At 37.1% G+C, this 19,174-nt stretch overlaps 1 protein-coding gene across 2 annotated transcripts in view; it reads right to left on the bottom strand.

Moving 5' to 3' along the window:
* The window catches only part of DPY19L1 (dpy-19 like C-mannosyltransferase 1), a 43,011-nt gene that overhangs the window by 20,583 nt on the left and 3,254 nt on the right, over nt 1–19,174 (bottom strand). The window contains exons 2-8 of one of the 2 annotated variants that reach the window (XM_061464739.1): nt 15,568–15,592; nt 15,032–15,095; nt 14,273–14,360; nt 13,488–13,625; nt 7,932–8,052; nt 6,442–6,535; nt 2,533–2,590 (exon numbers count right to left, since the gene is read on the bottom strand). In XM_061464739.1, coding sequence (XP_061320723.1) covers nt 2,533–2,590; nt 6,442–6,535; nt 7,932–8,052; nt 13,488–13,625; nt 14,273–14,360; nt 15,032–15,078 — 546 coding nt within the window. In that variant the 5' untranslated portion in view covers nt 15,079–15,095; nt 15,568–15,592. The remainder of the gene's footprint in view (nt 1–2,532; nt 2,591–6,441; nt 6,536–7,931; nt 8,053–13,487; nt 13,626–14,272; nt 14,361–15,031; nt 15,096–15,567; nt 15,593–19,174) is intronic. The other variant, XM_061464738.1, reaches the window with a different exon arrangement.

Raw genomic sequence — 19,174 nt, 5'->3', positions numbered from 1 at the left:
AGCCTTTTTTTTTTCATTCATTTCCTGGGGTTCATGGCAAATGGCTATAACTATCATCTTCATTGTTTATATTCAGCTCTACATAAAAAGTGCTTGCATATGGCACCGACCATCAAAAGCATAATTACAACTTTACAGAACAACTTTGACATACAAACAAATGTGTTTGAAATGGTTAGCAAGAGATTTGTACTAACAGTTAGAAATAGGTTCTTTACAACTACAGAAAAAAAAAAGAATGTTGATCAACTTAACACAAACCCTAATAAATCTATGAAATCTTATAGAATATTGATGCCACGATGTTTCTTCTCCTACACTTGCTACAATCTTAAAAATCATTTTTCAAAATCCTGTTTTACCAAGGAAGTCACTAGAACCAACACGATACCATTCCTTGCTTATTGTCTTGTTATTTCACAAATATGTGAAATTAATAGTGTAAAATAAAAGCAAAGTACAGAAGCTCATCACATGAATCATAGTCCTTGCTGTCTAAAAGCACTCTCTGTAAAAGCTGCATCAAGATTACCATTAAAATTAATCTTTCATAAACATATATACTAATATGCTGCCTCCGGCTGACTGCACAGATGTGATTATTTAATATTATTTTCATTAGCAGTAAATATAATGATGATTATTCTAAAGCAGTCTTTTTGATTATTTTTCAAGACTATAGCAGCATTTCATTTACCAAATCTTTCAATACTGGAAGAGATAAAGACAGGAAAGAAATGATGAGCATATAAAACCATAAAAAGGAAGCATTTCCTTAAAAGTGGATTGACTAATGTAGCCCATTCTTCTGTATTTGGAATGTAACTCTAAATCATCTGTGGATGATTTATCAAGGCTGTAAACTAACTTTGCTGCAGGTATAAATACATCAGCTCCATCTAAGCTTGAAATCATTAAAACACAGTAGCACAAGCACAACATAAATAAACACATACTGCCTTAAGATCACAAGCTCAGTGCCAGAAGGCTAACCACTTCTACACAGCATTAGATCAGAGATGCCTAGACTTGCAGATCAGGCTTACGCATGTAGCTCAGTCCTATCCTTCCAGAAATCGAAAGCAAATTTCAGCGATTGAGCATCACTGTACATGCTGTTGAACCACACACAAGATGACTTCCACAATCAAAGAGTTAAATACAACAGCTTTCTTATACAAACACATGTGCATGCACACTCCTCATGTGATTCAACAGTATGCACAATGAAGCCAGACCACCTAGATACATTGTAAGTACATGTATTAACATAATTCGATATGCACAACATCAAACAACTCTGAGTTATTTCATTAAGGGCAGTACAAATGCAAAGAGCCAACTGAAATCTGACACTGCTCCTCTGCAAGTAAGTCCTATTGCTCTCCAGAAATCCATACAGCTGAGCCTGAATCAGGGTCATCCTACTTCAGCTCCACCTAAGCCCAGATGCCATCTGTGTAGAGCTATACAGACCCAATTTTATGGCATTCTTCAAAATCCACACGTTATCTGTGTTTTTTCCCCAAGTCATCCATAGAGATGAGCTCTCACAGTCTCCTATGGATAGGAGAACCGCCTGTGAAGTAAATGCTTCCTGAAGTTACATTTTATCACCTTTACAGGCTTGGCAAAACAGTACCTACACAATCAGTATTTCCTAGCAAAGAACAAAACATTCACCTAACTTCAGAATGCCATTAAGAATGGAAACCCCCCCAAGAACTTTGTATTTACCCTCTTACAGCACTAAAAAGTGTAGAAACTCTGTAACATTTAGCTGGTCTGGACCTGACAAATAAAATGCTTGAGTGATGGAGGATATTTAGAGAAACATATTTCAAATTAAACTTAAAATTAAAATAGCGATTTCATCATACAGATTTTTGTTTCATAAGCAAACTGTCAAAGTTCACTATGAATAGAAGCATCTGTGATTTTGTTATGGGCAATTTCATATTCTTCCTACTCAGTTTTCTGTCAAGTTCAGCTCAGTAAAGAAAACAAATCATAAATTTAACCCTTAGCAAAATTGTAAGGTAGCTAGTTTCCATCTAGAAAATCTTAACACTACAGCTGCATTTTAAGTAAAATAGAATAAATATTTATATACATTTATATACACAAAATTAACATTAAAACCCAGAAACACTGCCTAAGTGTATCAGAATAAAAGCATGAATTTTCTTCCAAAGTATGAAACAATGACATGACAGGGAGACTGGGACACAGGGAGATGTTTTAAGTGATGGTTCTGTTGGGTTTTTATCTGTAATGCAGCTTACTAAAGAAGTTTAGCACTGGAATTCTCTCTCTCCATATATATATATAGTTTCTAAATGCTGTGTATCCTGGCTATAATATACCAGGTACTATATTTATTTGCCCTTTTGCTTGTGTGTGTGAGCACTCATGTGCTATACAGTTTTGGGTTATAACAAATAACCAACATCATTATCTTTAAGGAAATGAGAATTAGCTTAAACTTAAAGGAAAGAAAAAAGGAGGTGGTGGCTGCAGAACGAGACCTACCTCTCCATGGTTGAAAAAGAAACAGGCCACAGTAACAAGGCCTCCCAGACGGCTCCCACTGTGGAAAGAACACAGAAAACATGAAGAAACACTTATGTACAGCTAAGTCTACTGGGGGGGGATGCTTTCAAGCATCAAGGGAAAGCAATATATACAATATGAAAATACTAGTTAGAAAGATAATGTTCATTTCAGAGCAGATCATCAGCTCTTTTCTGAAGAACAGCAATTTTAATGTCAATAATTTTGAAAATAGTTATTCCACTCCCCACTAACTTTGCTTTAGATCATTACATCTTGTGCTTCATCTGCTGCACCCAGAGCTTGGCCTTGAAAGTGCCAAACTTCTTTTTTTTTTTTTTTCTCTAAATACCAGGCAATATAAATTGAGTATTTCTTCCCTTGCAGAAAACTTTGAAATTTGCATGCTCAGACCAAAAGGGAATTTTGGTCTGAATCCAAGACTATGTTAACTTAATCAAATTAAATATGTTCAGAAACATATTTAATTAATTCATGACACGGTCAACACAAGATACAATTTAACTCTTAGTGAAACACTGTGATGTTAACATGAGAACGTTTTTTAAGCCGCTGAGGATTTTTACATGTTTCTGAAGCAATCAAATTCACCTGCTGAATAATTAGTACCATGGAGTCACCACTAAAACCAAACATATTACTTAGATACACTTCATCACAAGACAGCCTTAGGTAAGGTACCTATTTATTTGAATAGATATGTATTTACTCATGTCCTCTGATAGAAAGAACGTTTTTGTGCACACACGTGCACTACTACTATGAATGACACCATATACAAATAACCCTCAGATCCTTCCAGATCCTTCACCCATCACCAGTACACAGATCAAACAGAATCGGTGAGTTCTGGGTGCAAAACCTGTAGGTTAAAGATACCAACTGTGTGCTAAAACGATCTCTAAGAATTGTGCACTATTGCACATCATACAACACAAAGCTTTCATTTCATGGATTTTAAAAGCATTCACACTGAAGCCCAAAATGACTAAAAGAATGAGCTTGTATTTAAATATGTTAGTCTCAGAAACAAAACAAACTAAAAAATAGGAAAAAAAAAACAACAAACCCAAGCACCCAAAACCAGAAACAAAATTCAGCGTCAAAGGTTAATATTGTGATAAAACCTTGAAGTCCAGAATACAAAGGTCTTGTTTGTATTATGAGTGCTTCAGAGATAGCAGTCTTTGTAAGGAATCATTATTTTGTCACATGAGACAAGCTCAGCAAATGTAAAGCACACAACAGGCAAATGAACCTCGTCAGTATCTTTTCCAGAAAGGGAAGTGAACGGAGCCTGTTTCACAGAGGGTTAGGTACAGTGTTTAGTCAGAATGGTTGTCTTCTAACAGTGCAATGCTACCACTTACAAGAGACAGCAGTTATGCCTTTCTACAGCAGTATAAAGGATAACTGTTTCCACTGAAACTCCCACACCATGCTACAAACAGTGAAGTCCATGCCCTTCATTTGGGCCCTACTTGACCCATGTTTAACAGAGAATAATCTAAATTTAATACATACTTAGTATTTTTAAAAGAAGTGCAAACAGTTATGCTTTGTGCAGTAAGAGTGACCTCTGGAATAATAAAAGAGCTGGTCTTTCACTCCCTCTGTACAGTAAGCTGAAGCTTAAAGTCATCTGGGGAAATGCTGTAATTCATTGTTGATAAACATGCAAGAAACAAAATACTGGAGAAGTACTGTCAGAAGGAAATATAGGAAATTTTCTCCAGACACAATATTTGACAATCTACTTAAGTATTTTGTCCCCTGACTACAAGAATAGAGGGGCAGGGAAGGTTGAGGGGGAGGCAGAATCTTACAACTGCAAAAAAATATACCTATCACTCAAATACCATTCTTTTACCCATTAAAAAAAATAATAAAAAATGGCTTGAGTTCTCATCATATTGCTTCAGTTTTCTTAACAAAGAATGCTTCAGAGCTTGAGACTAACTTGCATTATGTCAGACTTTAAAGTGCATTTCAGAACCATAGACCATACACAGAGTGCTAGGGCAGGGACATACTGTACCTGGCAATCTTCTAAGCTTGTGGGGAAATTGGTTAAGTCCTACACCAAAGAAATAGTCCTACAAAAGCACCTAGCTTTCTGCTACTGTAACTCTTTCCACAAGCTCATTATAGAGTACAGTGAGCACAGATGTGAGAACACATGATAGCTTAGAAAAGGATGACAAGGAACTATCCTACCACCTTCCATCACTAGTCAAAGTTGCAAAAAGGCTAAAAGCAAACAAAGGCTGTAACAAAAAGATCACACATTTTATGAATATATATAGGAGAAAAAAAAAACACAATTATGTAAACTTGAGATGATAGCTGCTAATGAGTTCAGGAATAAAGAGATAAATATTAGAGGATGGTTTCCCACCATCAAGTAAGTCAGGCCATGAAGAAGCCTTTCAAAATGCATTGCAGAAACAAATCAGCTTTATGAAGAAGGCTTATGCCAATTCATCAGATTACCTACTTCAGTGTAGTAGAACTGAATTACTCCAGATTCAGTTCTTTTACTTTTCATACCTTATGGAAAAATGTAAATGTTCTGTCTTTCGTTTGACTAAGAGGAACCTTAGTGACTAAGCAGTCATCTTGATCTGGTATCCAACTATGAATATTCACCAGAACAAATAAATAAATAAGATCAAAATCCTACCTGCAGAAAACTTCAGAGTCACTTGTTAATTGTCATAACCCCAGAAAGCCAGTGGTTTACACACTGGAAGAACTGCATGCATACCCTAGTTATCTTGACTAAGATCTACACTGCAAATCATTCATGTTAAAAACTCAATTGCTGTCAATACTTGATAGTATTTATATCCAACACTGGCCAAGTACTGAGAAAGGACTGAGAAATTAAGACCTTACTAATTTTTTGAAGACATTACTATATAAAATATGGGTTTTCCATACACTTCAAGAGAAAAATGACATATTATATGAATATTTGAAGTTTATTTACTTCCTTAAAACATGAGACATTCATTTCCTATGTTAAGAAATACAAACATAAATGCTTTACCCACAAACACCTAACAGTTGTACTAAGCAACTTCCTCTTTTCACTATCAGCTCCTGCCCTGCACCATTCTTTATCTGAACTATGAGCACAAGCTTTAGGGAGAGCAGGAAAAAAAAAAAGACAGCAAAGCCAGGGAATGAGGGAGAAAAACAATCACATCTCTCAGAGGAAAATGTAGCAGTCTTTTGCTTTTTTGCAAAACTGACAAATTAAAATAGAGGTAAGCAGAAAAAAACCTGCCACTTCCAGTTTTCTGCCAAATGGAGAGTTTATTTTTGTATGAAAGCATATTAGAGTTCCTGAAATTTAAGAATACTGAAAACAGAAATTCATAGAAAAAAGGAAGTGCACACATATCTCCAAAAGAATGCACCATCTTAAAAGATATTTTGCCTTCTCATTTAAGTTAGGGTTGAAAGACATGCAATATGACTTCACGCAAAGCACTGGGAAAACTCCAACTTTGGTTAAAAGTATACTGCCATCCAAACTTCTTTAAAAGATTACTTGCACTGATAATTTTAAGAGTAGAAACATGTCAAAAGCCATTACAAAACCCATACAACATTTTGATTTATCCACAACCTGGTGGTATCAATGACATACCACTACACTGAAATTTTCCACCATCATTTTAAGCAAAAAGCTTTTCTGTTGCAGTAATTTTTTTAGTTGCAATGTGTATGTAATAAAAAGCACCACTACTGTACCAACAAATAAGCAATATCCCATAAAAATATTTCAGCATTCTCTTGTTCAGATTCCATATAAAAAAAATTACAGCACCAACTAAATAGCTCTCTCAACTGCCTTACCTGAGGTATGTACCGTATATGAAGAACAGCGACATCATTAATCCATTCAAAAGAAAAATCATAGCAACATAAAAGGAAGCAGGGTCTCCCAACCCTAACAAACAAACAGTTAATACATGTTGTCAAATAGAGAGGAAAGATTACATTGCTTATAAACCACCATACAATCAGTATAATACAACACACAGTATACTACCTTAATACACCTACAGAAAGAAGACAGCAAATCACATCCATTGCTCTTTACTTTGTTTCATTAGAAGCCAAGAGATTTTCCAGTAAAGCACATCTTTCAATTTATTCATTCACAAACACTTCTGTGTTCAGACTTTTGTTACTCTCCCATTATTTCTTTACACCCTCCTGGCTCTAATCATTTCAGCAATACAGCTCAAAAAGCCTTATTCATTCTAAAGAAGGTAGTAAAACTTCATAGTTTTGTATGCAGAAATTAGTATTCACCATTGCTGAAAACACGGCAAGACAGTTCTCTAAAGAAAGATGACGTTATGCTCATCAAACATGGTAGTCTCAATAGTTGGCAGTTTTGTTGGTTTGGGTTTTTACAGAAAACAGGAATGAAAAGTTACATTCACTATTTATTGCTCTGAATGATTCACTATTTCCATTTATGTCAAGCTGTGAAGAAAGTTCTTATAGCCTTTGTCAAAGGAAAAACACTAACTTGTCAGCATGCAAAGACATTTTAAATGATAAAATGAAATGACTTTACAAACTACCATCTATCACTCAGTTTTAACCAACTGCAGAATATCTCAAAAGTGCCTCTCAACATGGTACTTTTATCACATAATACTTACTTGACAAGCCAATACTTTAAATGTGGGGAAAAAAAACCCGACCCACCACAAAAAAATGGCAGCATGCAAATTTTGATATTAAAAAAATAAATAAATAAATCAAGGTATACGATCAAAATTCTTATGCGGAATAGCAGGTCACAAGAGGAAGAGGATTCTTCCCAGCAGAATCACTACACAAGATTTCTCCAAAAAGGAGTCTGTTTGTTACTGGTTTCCCCATCCTTCCCACTTCTCAAGTTGTACTTAGGGGAAGAAATACAAAGAGTAAGATTTTGAAATGTAGGAACTCGCAATGCACTGGGGATTCTACAAAAGTTTAACACAGGTATAGTGGCCTCCAATTACCATTAGGAGATCTTATTTTTATAACACTTCCAACACTACAAAGGCTCAGACTACAAACGTGAAGTTTTGAAGTGCAGTAAAGCATATTCAACCTAGGCAGGAGGAGCTATCTAATATACAAAGCCCACATTCTCACCCCTAGCACTCTTCAAAGTATCTTTTTTTCATACTTCTCACTTTTGTTGGGAACCTGCCGAAAACACAGGCTTAGCCAAATGAAAACATGTCAGTGATAAAGACACAGGAACATTTATTACTTCTGAAATACATCAAGCCACTACTATATGCTTCTAGAAGAAGCTAGAACAAAACACAACTCACCCTCACAGCTTTCAACAGGACTAAGCCCTTTTCCTCTGTTTACAGTCCAACACATCTTTGTGGGTACACCAAGGAAATCCATAACAGCAGTATAGACACGGTACCAGCTGGCGAGGACCACCTGGGTGGAAAACAGGATTTTTGAAGTTGCTGAAAAGGAATTCTGAGATCAGCTCAGTGCTCAACATAACCTCCCGTGACAAATGGCCCTCATCCAGGATTCTTTTTAAACCCAGAATTTCTCAACTACTTTGCTTTTTTTGACCATAATTTCCTAAATGCATCTTACATAAATCAAGTGTTCATTAATAGACTAAAATTCTGCCTGCTTTAGAATAGAAATAATTTCGTGCATCAAACTGCAATATTTGAAAAAATTACATATTTCAATACCATCTTCTGTTTATCAGATATTAAAACCTCAGATTTTGTGGACAGAGGACAGTTGGCCAAATTAAATCCATTAAAACCCAATAATTTTTTTTCTACCTGGCAAGAATATGAATGGATGAAGACTTCAGGGTTTTCACTCAGATAAACTTTGATAGGTTAAATTTAAGCATCCATTAGAAAGGGCTTCCAGATGCAATGTAAAACAGCATTTCCATTTTTTTCCATGCAAAGGTTTTAATGTTTTTATAACAAAACCCAAATTAAATCTCAAGACCCAACACAGAAAACATCAGCATTTTATACACAGAAAAATGATGACTCATCTCACAGCAGTCACTAGCTAACATTACCAAGTTATGCTGTCAGGATATAACTGACTTTATAGTGTTCATAAATGAGTAATGTGGCCATTCCAGTTGAACTGCTTTGAAAGTTATAACTCAGGGGTTCCTAGGCTGAAAATATGTTTCACCGCTGCAGTATTAGCTGTCTCAGCCCTGTGTCACAGAAAACACATACAAGAAGGATGATTCCCTCTTTCCTTTCCCCATACAATTAATAAAACTCTTCATGTCACTTCATTCTTCAAAAGGAAAACATAGGGAATTACACCTTGACCTCTGAAAATATGATGGAGTCCTGGAAACCACTTCTGAACATACTAAGGATAAAAAAAAAAACAAAAAAACAACCTGATTAGAAGCAGTCAACATGGATTTATAAAGGGGAAATCACACCTGCTCAACTTCATAACTTTCTGAGATGACCATCTTAGTAGCTGAGGGGACAGCTGTGGATGGTTTATATTTTGGTTTTGGTTTCTTTAATCTGGTGCCAATTTTGTTCTATGCCTTAAGATTCGATGATGGCACAAGAGAACACCTTCAGTAAGTGTGTGCATGATACAAAATTGGAAGGAGAGATTGATGCTTTTGCTGCCATTCAGAGTGACCTCAACAAGCCAGAGAAATGGGTCAATAGGAATCTCATGAAAGGGAAATGCAAAGACCTGCAGTGGGAAGGAACAATACCACACGCCACTACAGACGGGAGCTGACCAGCCAGAAACCAGTGTTGCAGAAAAGGACCTATGACTTCTGGTGGGCAATATGTACTTGAGCCAGCAATAAGCCCTTCTTGCAAAGAAAACCAAATGTATTCTCAGCTGTATATCACCAGGACAAGAGAGGCAATCCTTCCCCTCCACTCAGCACTGCCAAGACTGTATCTCCAGTGCCGAGTCTCGTACTGGGCTGCCCAAGACAAGGAGGCCATAGAGTAAGGATAACTGAGAGACTTTTGACCAGAGACGATGATAACAAATTGAAATACAGAAAATTCCGCTTATACATAAAAAAAATGTTTCTTATTTTGAGGATGGTCAAACACTGGAACAGGCTGCCCAGATGTGGAGATGCTCAAAATGAAACCAGAGACAGCCCTGACCAACCTGCTCCATTTCACTCTGCTTCAAGCAGTGTTGAGACTACATATCCAGACATCCATTCCACAACCTCACCTGCTCTGTGATTCTAAAAATTCATTATTGTGTACAGTTCTGGTGTCCTCAACATAAAAAGGACACGGAACTGTTGGAACAAGTCCAGAGAAGGGCCACGAGGATGATCAGGGAACTGGAGCACCTCCTGTATGAAGACAGGCTGAGAAAGTTGGGGCTGTTCAGCCTGGAGAAGAGAAGGCTGCGTGGAGACCTCATAGCAGCCTTCCAGTATCTGAAGGGGGCCTATAGGGATGCTGGAGAGGGACTCTTCATTAGGGACTGTAGTGACAGGACAAGAGGTAACAGGTTAAAACTTAAACAGGGGAAGTTTAGACTGGATATAAGGAAGAAGTTCTTTACTGTAAGGGTGGTGAGGCACTGGAATGGGCTGCCCAAAGAAGCTGTGAATGCTCCACCCCTGGCAGTGTTCAGGTCCAGGTTGGACAGAGTCTTGGGTGATATGATTTAGCATGAGGTGTCTCTGCCCATGGGCAGGGGGGGTGGAACTTGGTTATCCTAAGGTCCTTTCCAACCCTAACTATTCTATAATTCTATTCTATGATTAATACCAAGGTTCCAATCATCATGGCTTACTTTGTCTGTGTCCTTAACACTCTCACAATGTAAATCTTACAGATTTAAAATATAGCTACATATTTATAGACTAAGACTTCCTGCCTCAATATTGTGTCCTGCAAAGTACACTACCTTGAATTCCTGCAGGCTTTCTGAATGCCTGTGCCCTGGCACTTCTAAGTAAGTATGCACACATAAATGAACCTGACATTGGCCCCATCTCCAGATGGGAAACAACAGGGCTGGGGGAACCAAATCCACATCTTTCCTCCTATCTCCTGAAAGTGGTTTGTACACTGCCAACAGAATGCATATGGCAGCTCAGAGACATCTGTCTAACATATTTGCATCACCAGCCCTGAAGCTGACATTACCCTAAGCACATAAAACACTCTTGCTTAAATGTTTTGGAATGAACCAATGCTGCACTAAAACAACCTACTAATTTATCAACTTAACCTTTTTATGTGACAAGTGCTTGTGTCTGCTGCAGATGTTACCACATATGAATACTCCTTACAAAAGTACCAGGTTAGGTACTTCATGCAAGATACTTTTTGCCCAAAGCTACTTCCCACGGAGCAGTTCACATGGGCATACAAACACAAGTGAATCAGTAAGCAGTACAAAATTTCTAGGTCAATTAGAGCACAATAGCATTTTTGGAATTTCTACTGTCCCATATCAGATGAGGCAGTGAATGCAAAACTTGGAAAACAAAAGACTGAGTCTCAGACCAAGGTCTCTCTAGGCCGGGCCACTCTTCTGGTGTATAAGAACACCAAAGTCAACCCCTTTTATTAGGTGCCTTTGATTAAGCACTTTAATGCCAACTACATGTGTCTTTGCAATGCTCATCAGTCAGATTCCAATTTTCATCATCAATGCTACACACAAAAATATAAACTGCTCCATAACAATGAACATCCAGGAAGCAAACCTGACATATTACCTCTCCACCACAGAGATCAACACATTATCTCTCTACCCTTTCGCATCACGGATGACAGATGAAAACACCACAACTACAGAAATAACCTGACTATGCAGCAAATACTTGGAAAATCAAGACTTTACTGGTACTATAATATTGTACAATTACAAAGACTGACATGTTGATTTTGACAGATTTTTTTTTTTACTGCTTATATTTATCATTTACCTAGATGATGTAGTGATTGCTATGGAGTCACTTTACCTTTTTCTTTCTCTTGAAGTTTTCATGTTTACTACTAACTGTACTTGCAAGCGAATTGTTCTACTTCTTTTTACGGGTTTAACATCACGGTTCGCAACTGGATTCCAAGGCTATTTTTGAGGAAATTAGTTCTGAAATCCACTAAACAACCATTTATTAAAATTCAGCCTTAATTCTACTACTGTGCTGAAAAAAAAAAAGCTGGGAAGATCCTAAGATATCAAATAGGAGATGAATACTTTGCAAAAACATGACTGGATACTGAGTACCAGAAGGAAAAGTTTTACTGCCAACAAATAAATCCACATGAATCTTCCCACCACTCAGCTCCATTATAAGTAACGCTAGGTAAATTTGGAGAACATACTTCAAAGGCCAAGTTGCACCTATTGACAGTTTTATAGATGTAGCTATGTGGAAACAAAGTACTCAAGAAATACACTTAAAAAAAATTACAGGAAGGCATCAGGCAGTAAATTACTGTATGGAGCAGAGGAGACTATATGTCCGCTTTGCATGCCCACACAGGCAGAGTTGAATGAATTCATACCTTATCATCAAGTTCTATGAGCCAGTATGATCCTAGAAAATCATGAATGAACGGACAAGCCTGCACATTGCCCACAGTAATCTATCTACCATTCTTACAGAATGTCAGCCACTGTATCTGATTGCTCTTGTTTTGATTTCATAAGTCAATTTACTTAGTCATCTTTCATAGTGATACTGATGATTCTCTAAAAGCAAGCTCATTTGACCAGTTACCTTTGATTTTTGCAAGTCAGACTATAGGTGAAGTCAATAAACCTTTCTGAGCTAAAGAAAATAAATTCATAGTATTCAAGTAAGGCATGTGCTCCTAATATTGCATTTCTAGAACTGAACTGCAGTCCCTGTGGAGTTAAAAAGCAGAAATAAACCACAAAAAAACACCAAAAAAAAAAAAAAAAACAGTGAGAGGGTAACAAAAAGCTCTCATCTACAGCACTTAGTTCTTCCAGAGCAAGGAATTAAGAGACAAATGAAACCACTACATGCAAGTTGTATAAATACATGCACGCTAAGAACTCTTACACATATAGCTCCCAAAAGCAGCTCTACTCAGAGAAAGCAGAATGAGTATAAATGCTAAAATCCAACAATTACAGACATTATTAGTCCTTGATTCTGATGCTGCTTATGCACAGAGTTACAGAAATGTAATTAACCAAAGGAGATCTCCCTTTTCAACAGGTTTGCAGAACAGTGGCAAAACCATAAGAGAAAAAAACAAACATTCCTGTAATTAAAAACATGTTCTTTTTAGTGACAAAAAACCCCAACAAAGTAAGAACGTAAGCTAACCAGGTAACAAGTCTAACATCAAGTACATATAAAACAGCAGTCAGTCTTCGACAGAGGATTTTCTTCTGCAACATGAAAGCAAACTATTACCATTCATGGATTTTAGGGCCAGAGTGAACTATGATGTGCTAATTCATTGTCTTACATAAAATGCATGCTGAAATAACCTCTCGGTACCTGTATCACTACAGGCATTATTGTCACATACTACTGACACCTGTATTTCCTGAAGTACACAGTGTCAGCAACATACTTGCTTTCAGTGAAAAGAACAAAAGACAACAAGAAGTGTAGAACTGGACTGCAACTTTAGGGCATGAAATACTGAGATCTAGAAAGTACTCACATTTGATACTTGCAGTCTGAGAATTGATCACAACATATCAAGTAACTGTCTCGTTTTAAATCTAACTTAAGTAACACTTCATCAGTCACTGTATCTTTACAACCACATTTTCCAGAGTAACATTTCTTACAAATTTGTAGGCAAATCTAAAGAAACCAAAGATTTATCAGAAGGTATCATTTTTAAAATGTAGCTCACCTCTGGGTAAAGATTGAACCTTTGTAAGGTGTTAATCACTAAAGGATACTCAGTTAGCCTGTCATTCATAATTGCCCGTACTCCATTCCAAAATGATGGTGCCTCAATAATGATCTTGAAGTAGGAATAATAAAGACCCTACAGGAAAGCAGAATTATTATTTAGAATTAAAGAGAACACTTCTGCTTAAGTAACTGCCACATAAACCCTTTGTTTTTAAATGAAATTCTGTAATATAACTAATAGGACAAAATGATTTGACTATCTAGTTTTTCAAATCTCTTCAATTAGTGCCATTGAAACAAGCAATGTGGGTTTCCTTCCACCTTTTTATAGTATGTCTGGAGATCTCTCATTTGTGCTGGTAACTATGCACTAGTACAGTATTCCACAATTCTCCAAATGAAAGCAGCCAAAAGGTGCATATGTATGCAAACATCTATTCATTTCAAAAATTATTATTTAAAAGAGATGCATGAACAAGACTAGAATTGAAAGTAAGCTCTAAGGTACTTGCAGCTTTGTATTTTAGGTCCTCTACAATCATGCTTTCTAATTATATTTGAAGTGAACTGTGAAGAGATATATTCATAGCGATCAGCCGCAAGACACACAAATGTTCTGCATGTAAAAGTGTAAAGCACCTTAGTTGCAAGACATCAGTATAAATATATTGATGGTATATATTATCCAGATGGTATTAAGAAATTTTGGGAAGCCCATGATCACAAGATTATAGACAGAAGTTTTCCAATCACTACATTTTTTTTGCAGCATAAGCTAACCATTTCCGTGCGAAAAGCCATTTCTCTTTCTAGCGTTGAGAGGTGAGAAAAATGACGATCGTTTTCAAAAAGAGTTGTTATGTGACACCTGTTAAAAAATAATAATAGTTAAAACTGAATATAGAGGTTTCGAACCTTTACTAAGTCATCAATACCAAGGAGCAACTGGCAAAACATTCAATGAAGACCAAACATTTCATTTTACTCATATATTATACAAACATTCTCCTCCACTCAGATTATTTTAAATGGAAAAGATATGAACCCGTAGAGCATTTATTAAATTCTACTCTGAAATTAGTCATAATACTCTAATTTATTTTAACTGAAGGATCAAAAGTTTTATGCTATTAAAACTATCAAGTCTACATATTAGGAAAGAAAATTCAAATACCTGACAAAAGAAGCGATTAAAAACTGGTGAAAATAACAGTGTTACGTATTGTATGCTTTTTCTCCCCAAAAAACTTTCTTGACTTGTATTTTAACAGTTATCTGCCACTATGTGTAGATGTGCTGACAGATAAAATTTTGTTTAAATAAAGGTGCAAGTATGGAGGGGAAGCCAGGAAAAATGCAAATCATTTTGGAGGCAAAATTTGCAAAGAGGAGCTTCACCTTCAAAAAGGATGGAAAAAGAAACAGAGCACTGCCCATGACTCTGCCTTTGAACAGGAATTTGCAAGAAACAATCTACTAAAAATCAATAGTTCTTTTTGAGCTAGGAAAAAAAAAAAACAGAGTGGCAGAAGCTGTTACTTTTTATCTCTGCAAAAGCAGCTGGGGAAACCCGCTATGGAAGCCATTCTACTTCAAGTGTATACTACAAAAAATAGGTAAGTGAGGATTAGGGTGGAACCTGAAACACAGGGATTTATTGACAAAAAGTAGTTGAAAGGCCATTCTTCTGTACATAAAGAAAATATTGGCCAGACTTTTCTGAAGAGGTTAAAGAAAAGATGATGTAAAACCAAGAAATTAAAGCAGAATCTAAATGAGACTTTCAAAATCCACTGAGAGTAAAAAGGTCTGTGAGGTGGAAATGCACCTGAGTTTGTATAGCTAAGCAACAATTTTCCACCTGGAAAGTAGGCTTCGCTCTTCACTGAACAGACTTAAGAAACCTTTCACGTGAGCTTCACAAGACCAGAATTATTCATCTTGAACAATTTAGTTTTGAGAGGAAAGATCTAAATATATGTATTACCCCAAAAGCTTGCATAAATATGAGCCAAAATTGTATTTTAGTTATTTTAAAATACCATATTACTCTCAAGCAATAAATTTAACCTTACCAATGTAGGACTCCTGCAAAAGCAGCTGTAAAGAAAACAAAAGGTGCCAAGTTACTCAAATATTTAAATAACTGAACACAAAATCATGTTCATTAAAGTAATTACAGTATTACTTCAGAGATGCACAGAAGGTACTCAGCCTCCAGAGGAAGAGAAAAATAGGAACATCTGAATTAACGTTCATGGCCAGCTCTCTGAAAATCTGAAATTATGCTGATGGTATTCAGCAATAGGCAATACTTCCCACCTGTATCTTGCATCACTCAAGTTGATCCATCAGAATCTACTACACCCATTTCAGCTACCAATAACAAAATTGAATTATTTTTCAAATAACAAACATGAATATTTTTTACACTCTGAAGTCACTACTTTGAGTGTTCACTCAGCTCCTGCTCAGATTTTAGCTAACACATAGCTCATGCTAAGGCCTGATGTATACTAGGAGCAGCGCTGCTAAGTCAAAGCAAGCGAAACACATAGGCAGGACCTGGTGGCCAGAAAGGGCTAACAGCCATTATGCAGCCATCACATCTCCAGCTTGCTGTCTCCTGCAGCCATAATGCTCACATATTGACTGTCTGTAAACTTCTGTAGAATCTGTTCACTCACAGAAATGGTACAGACCAAACTTCAAAGCTCTAAGACATAAATACATCAGCTTACACAAAGAGTTTTTAAAGCAGATCCAGCATCAGCTGGACTGTTGAGGCTTTTGTGCTTCCCAGTATGATACAGGAGACCCCCCTCTGCACCATGACGGAAGAGGAAAGATAAGCTCCCCCACCATCAGCTACATAACAGTTCTGCTCACAGGTGAACAAGTTAGGAGTTACAAGATATGAGTTGTAAATTAGGGAAAGTGCGAGTTAGTAACATCACACCTTAAGTGGCAAATTAGTGAATTCCCACATTGGGCATTTGGTCTGTACAAAGCAGACTGAACCCTTGTTTGTCATGTTTGTAGTTTTCTTTCGTAATAAGCTCATAAAAGTTTAATTTACAGAGTACGTTGTCCTGTAAATTTGACAGATCCAAACAGACCACAACAACCAAAACAAATCTAATTGAGACTATAATTGCTAAACAAGGTAGACTCTGTATTCAGTTACATTCCATTTATCCATTTGGAGACTATCAGTGCTGTTGTCACACAAATACAGAACAAGGAAGGCAGTCTAAGGGACAAATGGAAAAGTCAAATGATGATAAAGTGGTGGCTAAACAGTCTAGGTCTCTTTCTTGAGCATGACAAGATCTGCAGAGAGCAGAAGCCACTCGATTTTACTTGGGCAGTATTCACAACACATCCAGAGCTCACCATGTAAAGACAGCATGAGTGTTGCAGCTCTCAACACAAAAGGGACATGGACTTGCTCAAGCAAGTCCAGAGTAGGCCACAGAGATGCTCCAAAGGCTACAGCACCTCTGTTATGGAGCCAGGCTGAAAGAGCTGAGCTTGTTCAGCCTGGAGAAGAGACGGCTTCAGGGAGACCTGGTAACAGTCTCCCTATATATAAAAGGGGCCGACAAGAAATCTGGAGAGGGACTTTTTACAAGGGTATGTAATGACATGACAAGGGGAAATAGCTTTAAATTGACAGAGGGGAGATTCTGGTTAGACATTAAGAAAAAATTCTTCCCTGTGAGGGTGCTGAGGCTCTGGCAGAGGGTGCCCAGAGAAGCTGTGGCTGCCCATCCCTGGCAGTGTTCAAGGCCACACTGGATGGGGCTTGGAGCAACTTGCTCTAGTGGAAGATGTCCCTGCCGATGGCAGGGGGTTGGAACTGGCTGGGCTTTAAGGTCCTTTCCAACCCAAATCAGTCTGTAATTCTATAAAGGGCAGGCATTGAGAAGGACCACATTGCTCTTGCTTGGAAGATGTCTTGGCTGCTCTCTAAGCACACAGTGGCTATGTGTCATAAAAAGGTCAGTTAGACTTGTTGCCTTCAATCCAAGAGAACCTTTACAGTTAATGAAGACCACTCTTATTCACACAGGCTATATGGAGCAGAGGGGAAGTGGAGGGGACAACCATCCTTACACCCAGCATGAGCCACAAAGGTGCTGAGCACTGCATCACTCTCCACGGTGCTGATCAGCACACAGCATCAGCCACCCTGATGGTACAGGATGGGTCAAGGTGCTTGCACAGAGGTAAAACATACATCAGCTGCCTGCACCCTGATGCAGAGTATAGTCAGAGTTAACAAACACAGATATGTGTTCAGACTGCATAGTATTTGCATATGGTTGCCTGTTTCTGGAAAGCAGCAGGGACAACAAAAAAAAACTCTGCAAACCCATTAAATTTATGTGGAAGAGGAGTGAACTGAAGGTATACTTCATGTGCCAATGTATACCCCCAAACCACTTTTTCCTGCAACACAGAGCCTGGAAGTGCTACTGCTGATAGTACTTATTGTCACCACAATGCTGCTGCTGGCAATACCTGTCATCATTGTCACCACAGGTCATAAATGTTGTGTGATGCATTATGAACCTCAATTTTAACACTGAGGTTTTGTACACAAAGATGTGTGAAGTGAAGCTGGGCAAGATGGGGGGAGGAGAGGAAGAGAAAAACAACAAAACAGAATTACCTAAAGGGGAAAAAAAAAAAAAAAAAAAAAAACAAAAAACAAGCCCTAAACTACCTGCCTCTACAATTCAATGTTTCCCTTAAGTTACATGCTTCATATATAGTAGCTGAGGTTGGACAATACTATACTGAAACTTCCTCAAGAGTTTTTCAGCTCCATGCTGGCCACCAAACTTGTTTTCTCAAAGAGAAGCCTGAATTTCAGTTACAAAATGAGTACCACAAGCTTTCATTTAGAACTTTACATTCTTACATATGCTTTCTAGAATAAAAATAAATCACAAAAGGATTGCTCAGTTTAGTTCACTTTAAGTGGAATTTAATGTCTTAGGAAAGTTTCAGGAGTTTGGATTCTTTTTTTTTTTTTTTATACTAAGGACATTTCCCTCAGTTCTCATGGAGAACTGCAAATTCCTTTTTTAGAAAAGCAAATACAGATATGATCTAGAATTCAAGGTAAGCCCATTTAGCTACATCAGCAACACAGCAAACCATATTCCAGAAACAAACATGTTTTGCAGTAATTGTGTGGAAAGAAACAGAGCCATCCATACCTTTCTTAGTACTTACTGAGTTTACACATTTGCACAAGGCATTATTTCATTTCTTGGCAACATTTCTAAGATTTCCAACCAGATTAGATGCTGAAATACATTTACACATACACACATCCCAACTATAAAAAAAAAAATTTCACTTTAAGACAGATTATGTGTTAGTTAAGAATACACGTCAAAATAAATGCACATTAACTGCCAGTACTGTTCATGATCTCAAATTCATGTGGTTCCAAATAAGCCAAATATACAGCATTTTATTGTTGCAAATAACTGATCCATTAATATGGAAATTACAGTTCAGATTCAAACATACCACTTGTTTCACAGAGATAACAATATATTTAAATCTGATTCTTCCCCTCAGTAAATGTTTTATTTAAAGTCAATGCATTAAGTGTCAATACTTTCACAATTATTTTGGAGGATTTCATATACATTTGTATAA

This window comes from Pezoporus flaviventris, unplaced genomic scaffold (assembly GCF_033815535.1).
Source record: "Pezoporus flaviventris isolate CSIRO_AGI_PZ_B2104156 unplaced genomic scaffold, CSIRO_AGI_Pfla_v1 ptg000037l, whole genome shotgun sequence".
NCBI classification, from domain to species: Eukaryota; Metazoa; Chordata; class Aves; order Psittaciformes; family Psittacidae; genus Pezoporus; species Pezoporus flaviventris.
This window is presented reverse-complemented; position numbering and strand designations above follow the sequence as displayed.